At 37.7% G+C, this 22,982-nt stretch overlaps 2 protein-coding genes across 2 annotated transcripts; both read right to left on the reverse strand.

Annotated features, from left to right (window-relative positions):
• Positions 1-270: 270 nt before the first annotated feature.
• On the reverse strand, positions 271-1,923 carry LOC125141381 (sacsin-like). The gene has a single exon (XM_047814557.1). It carries the CDS (start codon positions 1,702-1,704, stop codon positions 271-273), a length of 1,434 nt encoding a protein of 477 aa, XP_047670513.1. The 5' UTR covers positions 1,705-1,923.
• An 829-nt stretch (positions 1,924-2,752) lies between these two features.
• On the reverse strand, positions 2,753-21,288 carry LOC113661274 (sacsin-like). The gene is made up of 6 exons (XM_047815228.1): positions 21,210-21,288; positions 19,447-19,501; positions 16,471-16,558; positions 14,996-15,107; positions 5,120-5,266; positions 2,753-4,525 (listed from the first exon to the last, which is right to left on the reverse strand). The coding sequence occupies exons 2-6, from the start codon at positions 19,479-19,481 to the stop codon at positions 3,402-3,404; spliced, it is 1,506 nt and encodes a 501-aa protein (XP_047671184.1). The 5' UTR covers positions 19,482-19,501; positions 21,210-21,288; the 3' UTR covers positions 2,753-3,401.
• Between the last annotated feature and the right edge of the window lie 1,694 nt (positions 21,289-22,982).

Genomic DNA, 22,982 nt, shown 5'->3' on the forward strand with positions numbered 1-22,982 from the left:
TAATTTCTGACTTGCAAGCCTCCTCAGCTGTGCGAAATGGTAGTTTAATCAGAGTTCCGTTGTAATATTTCTGTTTGCTGTTTGACAGATCACAGTCAAAAATTCCCTGATAAGATTTAAACTGACCAGGAAACCTTCTAAACAGTCTCTCTTTGAACAAGTCAAGTTTAATCCCAGGAACTGCTTTACTTCGTATGTGCTTTTCCAAATGTGTTACATTTGGATCAAGAATTAAAAGCCTTTTTCCACTCAAAATAGACGGAATATCAGTCACGTGGTAAACAGCATTGAATCCCAGTCCAAACTTCCCAATTTTCTCAAATTTGTTTTCTTTTGATGCAGAGCCAACTCTAACAATGTTTCTCCAATCATCCTCTGAGAACAGCTCATTGTTGAAAGCCCAAAGACAAGGACCATTGCATAGAGCCATACCATCATCAATAAGTCCTTCAGAAGGGTGCATTCTGAAGTCCAGCATAAATCCACAGGCGCTCGCACATCTTCGGCATTTTGTATGAGCTCTTTAAAAATATCTCTTTCGTCATCATATTCTTTGAGTATGTTTTTGATTCTCTGAGTGATTGGCTCTGTTTGACCACATTGCTCAATTCCCTCATAGTCTTCCTCATGTCCAATTATCTGTGGTTTTAGAATACGGGTACTAAGAAAGGGAATTTTCAGCCATCTTGCAGTGATGGGTAGCACTTCCTCATGGATGACATAGAACTCCTCCTTATTTTCTTTTAGATCTTCCAATCCATCATCACTGATATCACAAAAAACAGTTTTTTTCAAAGGCTGAAGGGTGAAATTTTGGTTTTGTGCCTTGACTGGTACAGGTGTACTGTCCTGTAAAGTCTTTTCATTTTTTCGCATCCAGTCGAGGATGGCTGTTGACACTTTAAGTTCAGAGGGCTCTCCATAAGGTGGAGTTCTGTCATCAATGTTCTCTTTAATGTCACTGAGTATGGCTTCAATTTCTGCATCAGAAAGTATTTCTTTTACACCACACTCTCTTAGGAGGTCTTCATATTGTAAAAATTCATCTGCCACCTTCTTGATGTAAAGGCTAAGATCCAGTTCAGCTGGAAATGTGAGCACTACTTCCCGTGGTGACACAAATTCAGTCTGGCTCCAGAGCCAAGGAATGCATTCATTGTTCATCTCCCTACTGAAATGTTCAGTGTTTTCTTGCATGAATTTGTATGTGCTGTGCAGCTTGTTTTTGAATTCGTAATCTGAATCTGGGCTGACCATCGTTGGAGCTAATGATATCAGTACACACAGATTCTCCAAGACCTTTTCAGCCGGAGGAGGACTATAAAGGTCACGTTTTTGACAGATACTCTCATTTAGGTCTGAAGCAAGTGGCATGACATGTCCCACAATTGCAGAATATTTTGAAGCCCTTATTTCAGTTGGCTTGTAGAGATACCTCTCCTGGCTTTTTTTACTTTTGTTTGGATTTGGACTTTCACAAGGAACCCATTGCAACTGAATAAGTTCTTGTCTCTTACCCTCAGAGAAATTTGATAGCAAGTCATTTCCGTTCAATATCCTTACCAGAACATCAGCCTTTTTAAAAGCTCTCTTTCGTGAGTCGATTTGGAGCTTCTGAATTTGTGAGGCGACATGAAGTATATTTGCTGGTGACAATTCTTCTTCTTTTGTCTGTAGACCAAGTTGTTTCAAGCTTTCTAGCATCTTTGTTGACCTATAAACTTGCAGTGGGAAGAAGTCTTCCTCAAAAAGATCTAGGAACGTTTGTTTGTGGGATCAAAAACACTTGAAGGTGTTTTGCGTTCACCCTTTTCTGTCAGAATGAAACTGAGATTCCTGCTTTTTCTCAGCAATTCATCACTTTGGGAGAATAGGATATGTCCATGATTTAGCATCCAAGCCATTATTTTTTGTTCATCCTCTATGGTGAAAATCATGCCATCAATGCAGTCTACTAAGTAAATGGCTAACTGAGCAGTATCCAGAAGGTCAACCTTTAGAAGAGTCAAAAGTCTGCGATCAGCTTCATTTGCACATTGGACTATGGTGTCAGGTACAGGTAAATCCTTGGGAATGGCCGGGTTGGACTTTAAAATAACTGCTTGTTTTGACTCAATGGCAACATATTTTTCAGACATCAATCTGAAAATGGGCAGAGCTGACAGTAAATCTTGTTCTACATCAGAAAGACAATCTAAAGAAGAGATATAGGCTTTAAACTCTTCTTTTTCATGAACTAAAGCAGAGGCAATGCCATTGACAACCTTGTGTATGTCTGAATTCAAAAGAATTTGTAGGACATTCCTTGGGGATGGTGTTAGTACATATCTTTCAATATCATGATGCTTCAGACACTCATCTTTCTTAATGACAGTACCTCCGATTGCCTTTATCATTTTTTGCATTTGATCTGACAAGGTGGACTCTCTGCTGCTCTGAAAAATTAAAGTGGATTTCTCCTCCAATCTTGCTAACATTCCAGTACTGCATGCTTGTTGGAGTGGTTCCAGGGGTATTAAAGGCATGCCGATAAAATCCTTTAGTTCTGTCCAGTGAGTGTTCAGAAACTTCCAGAATTCTTTCAACCATGTCTTTGGTGGATGATCATCTTTAACAGAATTCCACTTTACATGACCTGTTGTCTCTTTCCAGTCTCTGGGTAAGTGTTTCCTGGCAAATGCAGCTACACTGTTTGCATCCAAATAAGTCAGTTGATAGAGTTTTGAATCTAGAATTAATCAGAGCAGATATATGCTTTTAATAGAACTTTATTTACATTTGTGTAAATCATTAAATAGTATTTATTACCTAAAGGTTGAGTGCACGATGTTTGAAAGCCATTGTTGCCATTTGAAATCACCAAAACAAACATGCCCCAACCCAAATGTTTTGATTGAGTAATACTGTGGTAATGCAGGTCAAATGTTTTTTTGTAGTACTTTGTGTTGCACCGTGAAAGGTTTAGCTCTGTTTCACGCGGAAGACATTCAGTTCTCCCCAGCGCTGGAATGCTGATCCTATATTAACACAGGTCCTGCTTCTTGCCTTATAGTAAGTCTTTTTCGCTTTCCGTTTTTATCCGCCATGTCAATCTTTCAAGTGCTTTCGGCTAATGTCAGACTAATGTCAGACACTGAACACTCTCTCCGCCACATGTTGACAAGACACGCCCCTTTCTGCTCATTGGCTAAACGTTTGTTTTGTTTGTCAGCCCAACTCAGTTTTCTGAAGCATTTCTCAAACCTCGTGCACCCCACCTTTAAGGCTGCCAATTTAAGCAACATAAAATCTTCAGAAAAAGCTGCAAACATTTGATTATTTTTACAGTCTTCATGCAATTCGTATTTGTTACTGTTTATGGGAAGTATGTTACCCAGCTACAGTGAGAACTGATGCTTCTATTACAATGGTGTTAAAAAAACAATAAAAATATTATGCAGAAAAACTGCATTTGAAGCAACCACCCATTTTTTGTCATTTTTAGCTAAGGAAAAGATTTCCTGATTTTCGAATAATCTTTGTAAAAGATCTACTGCAACTTCATGCCAACGTGGCCTGTGTTCCGTCGCTCTCAGATCAGGCCAGAGATTGTACACAGCACTTACAGGCAGTACCGACTTTCTTGATAGTTGTATACTGTCTTTGATTATTTTTAAATATACATGAGGAAGAACCTCCTTCATTAGCAGCTCATTCCACTCTGCTGATTTATCATTCTTCTGATCCTCTTCCTGCCACTTGATGTACCTTCTGTTGTCTGTAAGTCCAAAGCATGCATTAATATGAACAGGGAGTCCTGTCCTGTTTGTTTCATTATTTGGAAGGGGCAAGAAGCAGCTCAGTCTTCCACTGCCACATGCACTGTCTTCGTCGCACCAAAATGCTATGTCAACCTGAGGGTAAAAACTCAGTTTGCCAGCGAGCAAGTCGATCTCAGGTACACGTCCTTCTGTTAAGCGACAGGCTGTCACAAGCCACTTGGTGGTTGTTTTTTCTTGACATGGCAATCTGCAGGACACTGTTTTAAAGCTAGTCTTGCCTTGCAAACAGTTTCTTCTGAAATCCTCACTTTCCTGGAGTGGGCTGGATGGAGATAATGCAGAAACATTCATCCTAATGGTGACTATGTCATTTGAGTCAATATGCCACAAAGAAATGGATGAGACTGATCTTAGAAACAAAACACTAATATCTGCATTTGGAATGAAGCTGTCAAAGAGTTGGTTGGCCTTCTTGGAGTCATATAAATTGTCAGAAATTTCAGAGGCCTCATGACGCAGAGGAAACCGAAAGAGTGTTCCTTTAAAGTAACCTTCATTAATGATCTTCTGCCAAGCACATGCATTCTCACAGACTAGATTAACAATATCCTGAAAAGGTTTGAATTGATCTGTAAATTCTAAAAGGCGCTTTTTGTCCTCTTCATCATTCAGGGACCAGCGGTAACCCTCACGCTCATCATCAAACATCAGCTGTTGTGGGTCAAAAACTGCAAGGTGTTTGGAGCTCAATACCCATGGCAAATCTGTGAATGAAAAAAAATATATATACAAAATGAAAGAATATTAAATATTATATTTTATCTGTAATAGAAGTCATGTTTCCAACATTTTTCTATCCTTTCAGCAAACCTGTCACTCAATTACCACCATGCTGACAAAAAACTTACATATAAAATCATATAATCAAAAGATCATATAAAAATGTAATTACTAAAGTCATTATATAATAGAAGGAGAGATTCTGGCTTAGTGATTAGTTATACATTTGTTCCTACTGATGATATCTTCCTGCTGATGTTCCTGCTGATGCTGATTTCTTTAGCTTATTATTTGCAAAATGTTATGTTGTTGAACATCTACCACCTTCCATTGTCTTTGTAATGGCTGGCTAGGATGCCTAGTGTAGTGATAGTGTGATCATAGAAACCTATTCTATTCAAGAGTATTCTGCTAAATTTTAAGACTAAATCCTTTAAGTTATTGAAATTAGAAAGCATTTAAAGATCTTACAGATCTAAAGATATCCGATGGAGTTTTCATTAAAAAAACACGTAGATTCCATTTGTTACATTTTAAGCTTGTATGATTAATGGTTATTGAATTTTGAGCATCTTCACCTGTAACATGATAAACAGAATTGAATCCAATGCCAAATCTCCCCACTTTGGTTGGATCATCGTACTTGATGCTCCTCCCTGCTCGTTGAATCCCTTCCCAGTCCTTCTCAGTAAAGTCTGCATCATTGAACGCGTACAGAGCTGGTCCTACCGGAACAATTAAGTGTTATTACACTCAGTACGTATTGGTCAAAATGAAAATGGACTAAACAGAATATGCTGTCAGAGTTTAGTAACATTTATTGAAAGTCATATTGCGCTTTTTGAACCTTTTACAGGTTCCAATTTTAACACTGGGGAAAACATCATCTGGTTTTATTCCAGAAATGTATGTAGTAAGCATGAAGTGTCAGGACTTTGGCCACGTGTATGTGTTTACGTTCCTCGTCATGTGTCTGCCCCACCTTTGTCTGCCCCTCCCTGTCTCCACACCTGTTTCCTATTGTGATCACCCTGTCTATTTAACTGTGCTGCATTGCCTTGTGCAGCGCAGAATCTACTGTTGTCTTGTCCTGTCTCTAGTCTGTGTTTTGTGTTTCCTTTGTAATTAAACCCTGTTTGTTTTGCTATCCTGCGTTTGGGTCCACTTTTATCCTGCGTTCATGACATTATGAAGTTATGCCTGGTTCACTAAAAAAAAACACTGTGTGAGATCAAGAAGGATTTCACAACATCAGCAGGGTGAACATATCATTGATGTTATCTGATAGTTCAATGAACTCAACCATCTCTGTGTTTGTCAGCCAGGATTATCTCATGCTTATGTCATGCCTGATTCCTGGGTCATAGCTTAAAAAAAATTAAAGACATGACGTGCAGATGATTTAGGGGTAACTGGTAACTGTGAGTATGAGCAATTAATCTACAAACTGGGTTTGAGGCCTTACATTTAAGCACTGATTAGTTGATTGGTTACATCATTTAAATAATAGTATGATTTAATTAGGGTTAACAATACAAATAAGTGAGAACTATATTCTGTTGTTGTGCTGTTTTGTTTAATTTTTTGAAGGTATCCTGAAAAGTGCAGACTTAAAACACCAAGCTAAAATCAGATTCTAGAGTCTATCTCCATACTAACACTACCATTGAAGATCATTGGAGTCCTCACCATCCTCCACAAAACCCAGTTGCAAAATGCTCCTAAACCTGTGCTGAGCAGTGTGAGAGCTAGCAAGGACTCCAGAAACTGTTGCAGCCTACCATATCTCATGCTATGTCTTCTGCCATTGTGACACATTTGATTTGATGCTGACCAAGATGGCCTCCATGTGCATTCTGGAGGCCTACCTTGAACACTTTGAATATACAACCACTGTGTGGAAATTGTCAGAAAATGAATGGACTCTGTGACACCAACCTTTGCAATCAAGGAAAGCCCAGCATGCCTCCCAGTAGCTGCAGCTATGGGAATACCAGGAGTATTTCCATGTCAATGTGAATACTCCTGGTATTCCCAGTAGCTGCAGCTATGGGAATACCAGGAGTATTTCCATGTCAATGTGGTGGTCTGGCAATACTTCAACCAGGCATTTGAGAAGCACTGCTAATGTTTCTGGTCACTGCAGCACCACAAAATCCGTTCCTCATTCACTTTGTTTTAAGAATAGGTCAGAATGGAGTTGTAGGATTCATGAATTCCCCTTGACCATGTGGCGGAAATTCTATTCTATTAATCAAAGATAATAGTTCAAGTGAACTTTTCACTAAGTTGCAGAGAGGAAAGCAGCAGAGTCCTGTGGAATATCAAACTTCTTTATTCAATACACTTGCAAGTTACTTGGATGTAAGGCAGTTCTCCTTTTATGCATGGAGCTATGTGTGTGTGTCTTCCACTGTGCATGACTTTCTCTAATCTTGTTTTAGCACAGGCAGTGCAACGGTCTTGTTGCACAAGCAGTGCAACGATCACACCTTTAGTCCCCGTTATTTCCACACACCTGCAGCCTGCAATGTTCTTGTTTCTTCAACCTAGTGTGCAACTGGAAACAGTTCAGTTCCCCTATGTTACTTTTTTGATGTTCCAAGTTTTGGTGTGTGAGCGTATTGGTACAGAATGTTCAATGTTCATTTTTGTTATTCACAACATTTTCTATTACAACCCACAGCTAAAACTCAACCCAAATACGCTTTAGGGGACATTCCTTTCCAAGAGCAAAGTGAACAAAAACAAATGAGAAAGGAAGAGGAGTAAAGAAGCTCAACGGGATAGGAATGAGGAACAAAAGCAACTGATGTTTGCTAATAAACTTCTGAAAGTAGAAAACCTGGTTACAGAAATGAAACAATTGAATATGAATTAAATACAATTATGATTCCAACTGCCATAAATGCTACTGCTAAATTGCAGAGGGCCATACGCTGTACCTAGACAGATGGAAGAAGATTTATGTGATAATAAGTTGTATTTATCAGAGGCTCAGGAGTATCTGTATCCTTTTTTCTATAACTGAAATATATATTTTAAATGTGGAACATGGCTAGAAGAAAATAGTACAAGCTGTTCCATATAACCACAGGAGGTTGTAAGCCTGGCTGATGTAAATCTCTGATGTGCGAGATATGACACATTGCATAGGCACTGCTGTGGCATATGCGTTGCATGAACAAGGGAGATTAATTAATTAAGTCAACCACAAAATGACATGTAACCAAATGATTGCTTAATAGACACTGGGGCCTATCACTCTTTTAGAAGAGCCTGTGCACTGTCCTGGACATTTGCATTGCTTAAGTATTGTGCATTAGAGAACAAATGCAGGCTAACACTTGGATAGTGTTTCTTGGTTTGTTACTATCTTTGCATTTTAATTACTTTTACTTATGCTAGAATTGTTTGATTATTTGAAAGACATTTTATTTGAAATTTCATTTTATTTTCTTTACATACAATATAATACGTACACTTATTTGCTTTATTGCTTTAAATAAAAACAAAGCCTCCCATTGTAAGGACCCTGAAAAGACAAGAAGGTCTAAATCTGACTCTTTCATCTAAAGTTCAAACAATAGACTAGGTAAAAGAACTTGAGGAGGATCTTTTGAAGACGCTGAGGTTTCGAAGGACAACCCACTCCAGGGTAAGACCAGCCTTTAGTTATACTGTCTGCTGTGATAGCAGGTCTGTCAGCTTTGTTTAGGCAGGCCAGGAACATTTGTCACTAATGGACATGCAGGTCAGTACAATTAACTTGCATGCAGCAGCTGTGAAGGACTGCTGTCAGCAGTGGTTGACAGCAGAGGATGTTATGACTCAGCCCGGACTTTGGCCACGTGCACTTGTTTGTTTATGTTCCTCGTCACATGTCTGCCCTGCCCTCGTCTGTTCCTCCCTGTTTCCACACCCGCTCCCAATTGTATCTGATTGTCCTTTGTATTTAAGTGTGCCGCGTTGCCGATGGCAGCGCAGAATCTACTGTTGTCTTGTCTTGTCTTGTCTTCAGTCTGTGTCATGTTTAGTGTTTCCTTTGTTATTAAACCCTGTTTATTTGGGCTATCCTGCGTTTGGGTCCGCGTCCTTACCCCGTGTCATGACAGAAGATTCCGCCGCACCAGGACCCAGCAAGATAGCAGCTTGGACCGGCTTATCGTGGGAGCATTTTGGGGTTTTTTCACCCTGGACTTCGCGGGTTTGGTGACATCGTCCACATTTTTTTGGTGAGGGACACTGCTCCGCATCCGGTTTCTCCACAGGGAATGTCGCCTCACTTCCGGGTTGCGGGCCATGTCGCCAGCCTGATTTTTTTTTTTTTTCGGTGTCCCGAGACATCGCCCCACATTTGTCCGTTGGGGGGCGTCGCTTCACATTTTTTTTCCGTGGAGGATGTCGCCCCACTTCCTGTTCGTGGGGGGTGTTGCAGGCCCGTATTTTTTGGATTTTCTGTTCTATGGAGGATTTTTTTCTTCTTCCCCGCCCTCCCTTCCTTCCCGTTCCTGGTTCCTGAGAGGTGGGATTGGTTGCGGTGCGTCAGGGGTGGTGCTCGGCCCGTCGGCTCCTCTTCGCTCGTTCCCCCTGCTCGGCTGTGGACATCGCTTGTTCCCCCTGCTCGGCTGTGGACGTTGCTCGTTCCCCCGGCTCGGCTGTGGACGTCGCTCACTCGTCTCTGGCTGCGCCGCCGTGTGCCTTGCTCCCCCCACCTGCCTCGCCGTGTGCCTTGCTCCCCCCACCTGCCTTGCCGTGTGCCTTGCTCCCCCCCACCTGCCTCACCGTGTGCCTTGCCCCCTCTCCCGGACTTTGTCAGGATTAGGCGCATCGGGAGCCGCGCCTCGGGGGGGGGGGGGGTTCACTACTCTGCCCTGCCCTCGTCTGTTCCTGCCTGTTTCCACACCCGCTCCTAATTGTATCTGATTGTCCTTTGTATTTAAGAGTGCAGCGTTGCCAATGGCAGCGCGGAATCTAAAGTTGTCCTGTCTTGTCTTCAGTCTGTGTCATGTTTAGTGTTTCCTTTGTTATTAAACCCTGTTTATTTTGCCTATCCTGCGTTTGGGTCTGTAATAGCTGGTGGTACTGTAATACCCTGGACAAAGCCATTCTGCTGGTGTGGGATCACCTGACAATGATAACTGATCCGGAATTCTCCCTGTCCCTTTTTCTTTACCTCAGAACTTTTTGTTCCCACCAGGACCATGTATGTTCAATCCCATATAGGTTTACAGGCATGTTTTGAAAGCTAAGCAAATTCCGGAATAACGGTTTCCTCATGAAAGTGGGAACACTGATCCAGAGCCCTGACACACCACACTCTGGCTACAACCAGACTATCATCCATCATAGCCTTATTTAAAGCAGGGCATGAGTAGTGAAGGTAAGGTTTGTAGGAACTGGTGCCAGTCATTATTGAATTACATAGAAAATCCCAGAGTTTCAACAGTGCATTGTCAAGTTGGAACAGGTTTGGGCCTCTTAGTTCCAGTGAAGGGAAACTGTAATACTACAGCATACAAAGAGTGCTTGTGTGCTTCCAAATTTTAAGCAACAGTTTAGGGAAGTCTCACATAGGGGTGTGATGGTCAGGTGTCAACATTACTTTGGCAATATATTGTATAGTATTGAGAAACAGAGTATATGTGCTGTAAGAGCAGTGCCACCAGGAGTATGTTATACTATCTGAATATAAATTTGGCTTTAGTTTTGCAGTGTTGCAGTGTTGAAACTGAGGGAAGTTAATCTATGAATGGAAAGTTTAATTGTTTCAGCTGTTGCTTTATCTATTCTATCAGAGCTGTGTATATTAAAGGAGACAGTATTAACAAAAATATATAACCCATTACTTTTAATTATCCTATTTTTGTATCTTTATTACAAAAAGTACATTCAGTAATTTAAGCAGTACTCACATTTTTTTACAGAAACACTGCAGAGACATTAACAGAAATGGAGAAGCTGATGTTGATGGTCAGGCACTAGCACAAGAGATCCTAAACCTCACATAATTGCTACCACACTCAATGGCTCTGGAAATACTTTTATTTTTAAGGACAACCACCAACCAGAGCTGTATCCAAATGTCTGGATTGCTCTGCATATAGCAGTTACACTGACTGCGACAATGAACTCTGCTGGGTAAAATGCTCCAGCAGAAGTCATTGGTAAAAGTTTCTATTATAAAATTATAATAAAATCTGATGATCAGTGATTCTGGTCTAAGGGTCCTGTGGTGATCCTGTGGTGGGGGAATGGGGTGAAAGTATATTCAAGCTCTACTTCTTACAGGAGAGTGTGTGTGGTGCGTGTGTTAGTGGACATTATATGTGTGCATTTTTGTGTCTGTATGTATGTTCATTGCGCTAAAAAGTCAAAAGTGTGACCTATTGCCCAACTAAATGTGACCGGGTCCAACTGACCCTGGAGGATCCAAAACGCAAAGTATATATTGGTCTGAACGCATAGTTTAACGAAAATAGACCAAATTAATTTTATTTGCAAAGTTCATAATTTGGAACAATCCTTGGTCAATTTCAGGCTAATATGTGGAAGAAAACCCAAGTTATGACACATTAAACTTTCATTAAACCTTCCACCCGTGTCAGATAGACCAGAGGAGAATACAAGGGTTAAATAATAATAATTATGATTATATCCTTTAGAATAAATACTCTTGTGTTTATGATAATTTAGTTTTTCTGTTGTGTAACCAGAAAATAATACTTCACTGAGACTAGAATAACTTTGTTTGTGTGTTACTGAACTTGCATTTGATCATTTCTTGGTCTTTACAAGATAAATGATTATTACAGTGATTTTTATTTATTTATTTTTTTTAATTTTTGAAGACTGTAGTGTCTCTTTCCTTTTTACATTATTATGTTGGCTTTGTAGAAGCCAACATTCTGATTTCCGTTATATAAGCTTATTATTATTATTATTATTATTATTATTATTATTATTATTATTATTATCATTATTATCATTATTATCATTATTATTATTATTATTATTATTATTAGACAAAAAATTATTTTAAAAAATGCGGCCTGCCCCATGGGTATTCTGGTCACATCACATGACATCACGTGATATCACGTGATGTCACATGTAGCCCCGCCCCAAAAACAAGCAAAATTAAAAATTTGCACAACATTGACATGTGACATATCAAAACACTCAGCACAATGAGGGGAACTGCCCCACGGGTATTATGGTCACGTGACGTGACGTCACGTGATGTCACATGTAGCCCCGCCCCAAAAACAAGCAAAATTAAAAATTTGCACAAGATGGACATGTGACATATCAAAACACTCAGCACAATGAGGGGAACTGCCCCACGGGTATTATGGTCACGTCACGTGACGTCATGTGATGTCACATGTAGCCCCGCCCCCAAAACAAGCAAAATTAAAAATTTGCACAACATGGACATGTGACATATCAAAACACTCAGCACAATGAGGGGAACTGCCCCATGGGTATTCTGGTCAAGTCACGTGACGTCACGTGTAGCCCCGCCCCCAAAACAAGCAAAATTAAAAATTTGCACAACATGGAAATATGACATATCAAAACACGCAGCACAATGAGGGGAACTGCCCCATGGGTATTCTGGTCACGTCACGTGAGGTCACGTGTAGCCCTGCCCCCAAAACAAATGAAATCAAAAATTTGCACAACATAGACATGTGACATATCAAAACACTCAGCACATTGAGGGGAACTGCCCCAGGGGTATTCTGGTCACGTCACGTGACGTCACGTGTAGCCCTGCCCCCAAAACAAGCGAAATCAAAAATTTGCACAACATGGACATGTGACATATCAAAACACTCAGCACAATGAGGGGAACTGCCCCACGGGTATTCTGGTCACGTCACGTGAAGTCACGTGAGGTCACGTGACGTCACGTGGAAATTAAAAATTTGCACAACATGGACATGTGACATATCAAAACACTCAACACAATGAGGGGAACTAACTCAAGGGTATTCGGATCATGTCACATGCTCATGTCCGCTCACCTCCAAAAGTATTGGCACCCTAGCGTTCCAGTAGCTTTCACAATCTTTCCACTCGCCTCAAACATGCACCGGCCTTTGCGAATACTTGCACCGTCAAAGCCAACATCAAAGTTTGTCGCGACAAACTTTACAAATCTAGTTATTATTATTATATTATTTTAGACAAAAATTTATTTAAAAAATGTGGCCCAGGGCGTTCGAGCCACATGTACCAAATTCGGATATGTCGTAGACCCTGGTCTGAAGTTTGTTGCTTCTATTTTTCTAAGCGATCGGAATTCCGGCATTCCCGGTTCGGAAGCTCAAAGTGGCCTTTTTTCCCATAGACATCCATTGTAAATTTCTGAGGTTTGTAATTCGGCAAGTTTTCGAACGATTTACACCAAACTCGGAGAGCTTCTTTAGGACCTTACTCCAGACCAAATTTTTATTTCGGAGTTCCGATGGAATTTTCGGTTTTCCCGTAGTCGACGATCGAACATCCCATAGACTTGAATAGGGAATTCTGAAAAGTCCTCTAAGCTCTCACACATGCAATACATCCAACATTAAGAATTGCATGTACTGTTCTATGCAGTAAATAAATAGAATCCCATAATGACTGCAGTATTGACATGAAATGTCCAAACCCTCAGTAACCACTTTTTGTCAAAAGTATTGGCACCCCACCGGGTATTCAGGTAACGTCACTCGACACCACGTGACATCACGTGTAACCCCGCCCCCAAAACAAGCGAAATCAAAAATTTGCACAACATGGACATGTGACATATCAAAACACTCAGCACATTGAGGGGAACTGCCCTACGGGTATTCTGGTCACGTCACATGATGTCACGTGTAGTGACGCCCCCCAAAACAAGCGAAATCAAAAATTTGCACAACATGGACATGTGACATATCAAAACACTCAGCACAATGAGGGGAACTGCCCCACGGGTATTCTGGTCACGTCACGTCACGTGAGGTCACATGACATCACGTGAAAATGAAAAATTTTCACAACAGGGACATGTGACATATCAAAACACTCAGCACAATGAGGGGAACTGCCCCATGGGTATTCTGGTAATGTCACGTGACGTCACGTGTAGCCCCGCTCCCAAAACAAGCGAAATCAAAAAATTGCACAAGATGGACATGTGACATATCAAAACACTCAGCACATTGAGGGGAACTGCCCCATGGGTATTCTGGTCATGTCACGTGACGTCACGTGATGTCACATGTAGCCCCGCCCCAAAAACAAGCAAAATTAAAAATTTGCACAACATGGACATGTGACATATCAAAACACTCAGCACAATGAGGAGAACTGCCCCACGGGTATTATGGTCACGTCACATGACGTCACGTGATGTCACATGTAGCCCCGCCCCAAAAACAAGCAAAATTTAAAATTTGCACAACATTGACATGTGACATATCAAAACACTCAGCACAATGAGGGGAACTGCCCCACGGGTATTATGGTCACGTCACGTGACGTCACGTGATGTCACATGTAGCCCTGCCCCAAAACAAACAAAGTTAAAAATTTGCACAAGATGGACATGTGACATATCAAAACACTCAGCACAATGAGGGGAACTGCCTCACGGGTATTATGGTCACGTCACGTGACGTCACGTGTAGCCCCGCCTCCAAAACAAGCAAAATCAAAAATTTGCAGAACATGGACATGTGACATATCAAAACACTCAGCACATTGAGGGGAACTGCCCCACGGGTATTCTGGTCACGTCACGTGACGTCACGTGTAGCTCCGCCCCCCAAAACAAGCGAAATCAAAAATTTGCACAACATGGACATGTGACATATCAAAACACTCAGCACAATGAGGGGAACTGCCCCACGGGTATTCTGGTCACGTTACCTGACGTCATGTGTCGCCTCGCCCCCAAAACAAGCTAAATTAAAAATTTGCACAACATGGACATGTGACATATCAAAACACTCAGCACAATGAAGGGAACTGCCCCACGGGTATTCGGATCACGTCACATGCTCATGGCCAATCACCTCCAAAAGTATTGGCACCCTAGCAGTCCAGTAGCTTTCACAATCTTTCTGTGCAATCGCCTCCAAAATGCACCGGCCTTTGCGAATACTTGCACCGTCAAAGCCAACATCAAAGTTTGTCACGATGAACTTTACTAATCTAGTTGAGTTTTGTTTTTGCAGTGTACCAATTGTAGTTTCATAGTAGTACAATGGAAATCATGTTGGAAGCAACTTGCTTTGAGATAGAAAAGAATCCAGTAGTTTAATGTGTTACAAATGTATTGTAATGTGTCCTTTTCACTTATAGCTAGATTTCTGTATGTTTATTTACTATAAAATACAGGATATTTATCACAGTGTAGAACTTGCCATGATTGGAAAGGTCTGTTTCAGTTTTGTAAATACTTATATAATTACCTTGATACGTTCCCAGTTCTTGACTCCACACACTTTCTGTGCCATATCTTCTCTTATCGTGAATGAATATGGTTTTTGATGCTCTGGCATCATCTGCATTCTGTATCAGCTCCTGTTAAACAACAAATAATTAAAACTTCTCTCATTCTCTCTCATAAAACCCCTTTGAAATAGTTATTTTATTTGTCATACATCCTCGAATCAAAACCATTTAAAAAGAAATCATTTTGCAGGCTTTCCACAAGAAATTGGATTAACTTAGCAGCATCCATTTGTTCTTCGATCCTAACCAATAATCCAGTCCCTGCTGAAGAGAGACACCCATAAAACAACATACCATGCTTCACGGTAGGTATGGTGTGTTTTGGATGGTGTGCTGTGTTTGCTTTTTTACCAAACATAGCAATCAATTGTGGTCTCATCAGACCATAGCACATTTTGCCAGCCTCATCAAAGGCTTCCCTCTTCCCACCCTGCCATACAGGCCAGCTTTGTGTAAAGCTTATGAGATAGTTGTCACATGCACAGACTGACCAGTCCCAGTCAAAATGATTGCAAGTCCTTCAAAATTGCCTTTCACCTCTTGGTAGCTTCTCTGATCAATATCCTCCTAGCTCAGTGATCCAGTTTTGGTAGAAGGCCTGATCTAGGCAATATTGGTGGTTCCATACTCTTTCTACTTCTTAATGATGATTGGTACAGTACTCAGAGGGACAGCTAAAGCCTTAGTTTCTAAAAGCACTTTCACAACCATGGTGAATTCTTTGCAGTATCATGCACTACTACTAGTTAAATCTTCAAGAAACCACTGATTTTTATTCTAAAGTAATCAGAAACTACTACAATTGATGTCAGGTGGGGCATTTAGCCTGGTTCTTGATCTTTAACTGGTTGTATATGATCAAGTTTATAATGGTATAGTCCAAGGGGCTGTTCACTTTACCAAAGCAGGTATTTAACTATTTTTTTTTTAAATAATCCTTCAGAATGTTTTAAAATGTTTTCACTTTGATTATGAGTTTTTTAATATGTACATACAACTCAAAACGTCTTAATTTATTTTATTTTTCAGGGTGTAATGTGCAAAAAAGGTAAAGATTTTCACAAAGTATGCTGACTTTCTATAAAGATGTAATTAAGAATGAAAGAACATGAAGTATCAAGATATTATGGAGAAATTTATAAAATGGTTTATGAAATGGATATGTAAGGTTAAGGGAGAATTACAAAGTGTTAATAATGAAATCAATATGAAAGAGTTCATGAAGTATTACACATTATAAAGTATTATGGTATAAAGTTGATTAGACAGAACTATTAAGTTAATAGAGAGGATTATAAAGTCATAAATGAAATATGAGACATAGAGTACTATAATTGTTGTCAAAGTACATGTAACATTTAACATTAGAATAAATGATTTGTTCTACAGGAAAAAAACAATCATGCTTTAGAAATATGGTTAACATTATCACCTTCAGTATCTGTCCTCCATCAGGGTAGCGTCTGAGAATCTCTTTCAGGTAGTCGATAAATGGTGGTGCTGTGGCTCCAAATGCATTTCTTTAGAGAAGAACACACACACACACACACACACACACACACACACACACACACACACACACACACACACACACACACACACACACATATATATATATATCCTATTGATTTATTTTGATATTTACATTTTTACATATATATATATATATATATATATATATATATATATATATATATATATATATATATATATATAGTTTAAATCCCTTACACACATCAGCAGTCTCTGACCTCAAATGCAGCTTTTTAAAACACCCTTATTATTTTTAAATTGTGTTGAATATAGTAATACATTTACAATGTATAGGACATACAGCATAGCTTTGATGTACATTTTGGATAAGGTGCCTTTGGATTATGAAATAATTCATAAAAGGTTTATGAATAATTTGCATATTATAAGTTAAAATATAGTGGGGATATTGTAAGATCTAGCCTGGACATTTCCGCTCCACACCATGTATGTATGTATGTATGTATGTAATGTATGTAATGTATGTAATGTATGGTATGTATGTATGTATGTATGTATGTATGTATGTATGTATGTATGTATGTATGTATGTATGTATGTATGTATGTATGTATGTATGCATGTATGTATGTATGTATGTATGTATGTATGTATGTATGTATGTATGTATGTATGTATGTATGTATGTATGTATGTATATGTATGTATGTATGTATGTATGTATGTATGTATGTATGTATGTATGTATGTATGTATGTATGTATGAATGTATGTATGTATGTATGTATGTATGTATGTATGTATGTATGTATGTATGTATGTATGTATGTATGTATGTATGTATGTATGTATGATGTATGTATGTATGTATGTATGTATGTATGTATGTATGTATGTATGTATGTGTGTATGTATGTATGTATGTATGTATGTATGTATGTATGTATGTATGTATGTATGTATGTATGTATGTATGTATGTATGTATGTATGTATGTATGTATGTATGTATGTATGTATGTATGTATGTATGTATGTGTGTATGTATGGATGTATGTATGTATGTATGTATGCATGTATGTATGCATGTATGTATGTATGTATGTATGTATGTATGTATGTATGTATGTATGTATGTATGTATGTATGTATGTATGTATGTATGTATGTATGTATGTATGTATGTATGTATGTATGTATGTATGTATGTATGTATGTATGTATGTATGCCTGTATGCATGTATGTATGTATGTATGTATGTATGTATGTAATGTATGTAATGTATGTAATGTATGGTATGTATGTATGTATGTATGTATGTATGTATGTATGTATGTATGTATGTATGTAATTGATTTTTTTCACCCAGTAATTAAGTGATTGGATTCCTTCCAGGATTTCTTAGTATCGTACGAAACCCAGCCTGCTTAGTAAATGGATATAACAGCTCCTCTTCTAAAATGGAACAGTATGATCATAAGGCTCTATATTGAGGTTTAAATAAATGAACCTGAAATGTGTGGCTTTAAAAATGAAAAAGATTTTCAAAACTTTACAATGAATCCATCTGGTGGATTAAATGAGAAATGTTCAGGCTAAATGATAGTGAGAGAACATTTAATACAACCATCCAAATGATGCTGGTGTTGAATTCATTTAAATATGTATTTGAATTAGTTCATCTCACTTATTAGATGGTGTGAGTGAAATGACTGGGATGAGCCAAGGATGGTTAACTTTAATGAATTTCTATATTGCTTGGGTATACTTTCACTCAGTTTCCCACAAGAATTTTCTGAAAGAAGGGATTCAATTCTGGATTTAAAATTTTTCAGAGTTTTTCAGATTTTCTAAAGCACTATTCGGACGGGACTAGTTTTACGTGGGGACGTGGAGTAATGCAATTTTACCTCACGACGTCTGTAATATTAATTGGCCAATTCGCACGGGACAAGACATCTCAGAAAAACTAGCAGAAGTGGGAGGGGTAACTCACTTTACGCACCACAGTAACCTCCTTGTGGTCATGTGCGTATGACGTTGCTTCCTGTTTCAAGCACCTCCATGCTTGCAAAATGCGCCAAAAACTACTTTTAAAAAGGAAATGACGGAATTTTACCATACATATTTACAGCGGGTCTATTCGGACGGGATTAGTATTACCTGAGGTAATTTTTCCGGACCTTTTTACAGAAGGTAAAAGTCGCCGTAATCTTTACTGACATTGTCCGTAATGATTACCGAGATGGCGCATTCGGACGGGACTAAAATCACCGAGAGGCTCTGGTAATAATTACTTTACCCCCACGTCCCCACGTAAAACTAGTCCCGTCCGAATAGTGCTTAAGGCTTCAGACTTCAAGCTTCAGCACTATGGCTACTACTATTAAAAGGAAAACCTAAGACCCTGCAGTAAAAAAAAAAAAAAAAACAGCAAGCCTTCAATACTGTGAAACATAGATTCACAACAGCTTCTATGTTGTACTCACCTGGAGTGTTTTTTTTTTTCCTAAGGGTAATGGTAGGGGTTTGGGGTGGAAGGGTTCCTCAAAACCACCAGAGGGAGCCATTGTCAAATTTTAAAAATCTTTTTTATTTTTAAAGCCACACATTTCAGGGTTATTTCTTTAAACCACAATCCAATGCCTTACAGTTTGCACAGTTATGAGTTCTGTGCCATTTGTTTAGCTTTGCTACTCTGTGTATAATCTAAACATGATAGAAATTGTGGCCGAGAAATTTCTAGGTTGGAAAAAACAATTATGTCTAAAGTATTTGTGATACTCTAGAATAGTCGTACATTATACAAACTGCCCCTTTAACATCACATATGGTGTGAGATCTGCTTATGCAATCTTTACATTATAATTAGATTAGAGTGTTTGTGTGAAGTGACATATCTCAGACCACTCACTTTATTTTCTTCTTCTTTGTTTGTGGTAAAGACATCGCTGCAGCTTTATGTTCTCCTTTGAACATAAAAAACATAACACATCCAAAATAACATTATGACAAAAAGCAGCTTTTCTTTTTCCCTCTCGGTGCTGTTGAATTCTGATTGGTCAGAAAGTATTGATAAGTGTTTGATTAATTGTTTGTTTGTAGCTTTTCCTTCCTGGTGAACAGAAGCTGAGATTCATTGAAATACTTTTTGCAAATGTGTGAGGGTAAAGGAGAGAGGAATTTGTAAAATATTTGCATTCGGTTTCCAGCATCCACACATCAGCAACTCCTTCTCATGCAAACGAAAGTTAAATGAGATCATGTGGTGGATGAAGGTGTGGTTGAGATGAAGGTGTGGTTGAGATGGCGAGAGAGAGTCCTCTGTAACTCTGTATAACTCAAGTGGACCATGCAGGGTTGTTTTAATCAGACTTTTAGGTTTTCCATTCAGTTTTCAATGAACATGCTAAAAAGTATTAAATAGTGATGAAAAGAACAATAACAGCAAATGAGCATGACCTTTGGAAATATGAAGTTGCTTTGGTGTGTTCTACACTAAAAGATTTCACCCAGGGAAATGTTCCATAATAATTGTGTTAGTCTGCCATCTTAGTCAAGGCACTTAGATTTATGTGGTTTCAATGGGGTTTTAAAGTGATGTTCTTGCTTTGTCCATATCACGTAACAACATTATTATTGGTCAGAATGTATTTATTAATGGAGAGTCTGTTTGTAGCTTTGTCCCTAAAGATATGCTTCAGTTCTGGCATCAGGATGGTGGAATGAACTTCCCCTAGATGTTAGAACAGCTTTATCTACCTCTTAACATCTTAACAGCTTAACATCTACCTCTTCCTGAGACACTTAAACTAGCTCTTAATTCAACTGTTTGTTTTATATATTAAAAAAAGATTTAATCCTCCGACAGAAAACAGAGCCCTTAGGTTGATGATATTTTAAGTTTGTGTCCTAGTGATCCTGTGTAAAAGTGTTTATTGATAGAGACTTCAAAACACATTTGTACATCGCTCTAGATAAGGTTAATACTTATATATTGATATTTTATATAAATGTCTTGGTGTGATGATGATGGTGATGTATTCTTTTTCCTCTTCATCTTACATTTACGTAAGATGAAGAGGAAACTCTCTTATCCAGAGTGACTTACATTATTTAGCAAACTCTCTTATCCAGAGTGACTTACATTATTTAGCAAACTCTCTTATCCAGAGTGACTTACATTATTATTATTGTAAGGGAGATGTGCTGCATGCACATACAAGAACAGCTACAGTATAATACAGTAGAGGAGGACTTTAACTAAATCAACTTAGTATCAACTTTATTGCAGTTGTTATTATTATTATTATTATTATTATTATTATTATTATTATTATTATTATTATTATTAACAACAACAAAAAGGAGATCTCACTGCAGTATTGGCTGTACCACAGTAATAAAGAACGAAAAATTGTACACTACTCAAAGGAAAATGAACATTATTGACAAAGCCCTCTGTATGACTGCATCTACTATCACTATTATAAATACTGTATTTATTTAATGAATAAATACAGTATTTATAATAGTGTTAGTAGATGTGATGGAGCATAATCATGCATTAAGTTATAAAACATTAAAAATTTTGCAAATAAAAAAATAATTAAAATCAATGTAATGTCTTCCTTTTAGCGATAGTGAATGAATGGATGAAGTCATTTCAGTTCTTACCTCCTGACGGTCATGATGGTGTTAATGATGAGAGAGAATGTCATGTCTGCTGTGCTGAAGTGAGAAATGTCTGTCTCTGAGCTCCACTCGGCTTAAATACAGACACACAGTTTCACTTTCCCTGAAAACAAAACCCAAGCCACGAGTTTGCTGAATCGTATATTATACTGAATTATAATATTGGATGATGGGAAAGCTGTTACCCCCAGGGAGAGAATACACCCACATTATATCTCTTTATACAGTAAAACTCAAATCATATTTCAATTATAATTCAAATATTTTATTTAAATAAATATTATATATTTAATGTGACAGTATTGCATTTATTTATTTATTTATTTGTTTGTTTGTTTGTTTGTTTATTACAATTATTAGTAATTGTAATAAACAAACAAACAAATAAATAAATAAATAGATATAATGATAGCACAATAAAATATACTATTGTATTGTATTGTATTTATTTGTTTGTTTGTTTGTTTGTTTGTCCATTACAATTACTACTAATTGTTATGCATAAATAAATAAATAAACAAATAAATAAATAAGTTTGTTTGTTTGTTCATTTCTTTTTTATTTATGTATTGCAATTTCTAATAATTGAAAGAAAGAAGGAAAGAAAGAAAGAAAGAAAGAAAGAAAGAAAGAAATATGCGATACTATCACAATAAAATATACTATTTTGATAGTATTGCATATTTATTATTTATTTATTTATCTATCTATTTATTTATGTATTTATTTATGTATTACAATTATTAGTAATTGTAATGTGTTTATTATTCATAAACAAAATATCTTTCAATATCTATCTATCTATCTATCTATCTATCTATCTATCTATCTATCTATTTATTTATTACAATTTTTAGTAATTGTAATAAATTAATAAATAAACAGATAAATAAATAAATAAATAAATAAATAAATATGCGATGCTAACAATAAAATATACTATTGTTATAGTATATTTACTATACTGTTGCATATTTATTTATTTATTTATCAATCACTAATAATTGTAATGCATAAATAAACAAACAAATAAATAAACAACTAAATAAATAAAATACGTATTTATTTAGTTGTTTATTTATTTGTTTATTTATTTATGTATTACAATTACTAATAATTGTAATACATACATAAAGAAAGGAAGAAAGAAAGAAAGAAAGAAAGAAAGAAAGAAAGAAAGAAAGAAAGAAAGAAAAAAGAAAGAAAGAAATATGCAATTCTATCACAATAAAATATACTATTGTGATAGTATTGCATATTTATTTATTTGTTTGTTTATTTATTTATGTATTACAATTATTAGTAATTGTAATGTGTTTATTATTCATAAACAAAATATCTTTCAAGAGCAAGCCTGGGGATATGAGGGAGTGACCTTCAGAGAAAGCAGTTTAAAAACATTTCTTTCACTCTATACTATTTAGTGATGAAATCATCATCATAATCATCATTATCGTCATCATCACCGTCCCGTGTTAAATGCACAGAGGTCCAGTAGGGGGCAATCTGATCCTCTTGAGCTGTATGTGATGCTCCAGTATGACAGAAGAAGATGTGTAAGTAATGCAGTCACTTTCGTTTTGTCGCTAGCAGCCTAGTGATGTGAGGAGTCGAGGGTGTGATTTGGGACACAGCCCAGACCGCAGCCAGTGAGTCATATGGCGTGTCGGTGTGTTTTGTGCGCCGGGGATTAAACCGGATTCATTTCCAGTCGAACACAAAGCGCATGAGTTTCAGTATGTGGTTTATTAGAAA

The sequence above is a fragment of the Tachysurus fulvidraco genome, chromosome 6 (assembly GCF_022655615.1).
Source record: "Tachysurus fulvidraco isolate hzauxx_2018 chromosome 6, HZAU_PFXX_2.0, whole genome shotgun sequence".
Classification (NCBI taxonomy): Eukaryota; Metazoa; Chordata; class Actinopteri; order Siluriformes; family Bagridae; genus Tachysurus; species Tachysurus fulvidraco.

Bases quoted from the DNA above. Each gene is read 5' to 3' on its own strand.
- LOC125141381 (XM_047814557.1), bottom strand. From the start codon at position 1,704: ATGCTAGAAAGCTTGAAACAACTTGGTCTACAGACAAAAGAAGAAGAA.
- LOC113661274 (XM_047815228.1), bottom strand. From the start codon at position 19,481: ATGTCTTTACCACAAACAAAGAAGAAGAAAATAAA. The intron at 15,108-16,470 runs GTGATAATGTTA...GTTGTTTAACAG, and splicing joins ATGGAGGACAGATACTGAAG to GAGCTGATACAGAATGCAGA. The intron at 4,526-5,119 runs GTGAAGATGCTC...TTTCATTCACAG, and splicing joins TTCTGTTTATCATGTTACAG to ATTTGCCATGGGTATTGAGC.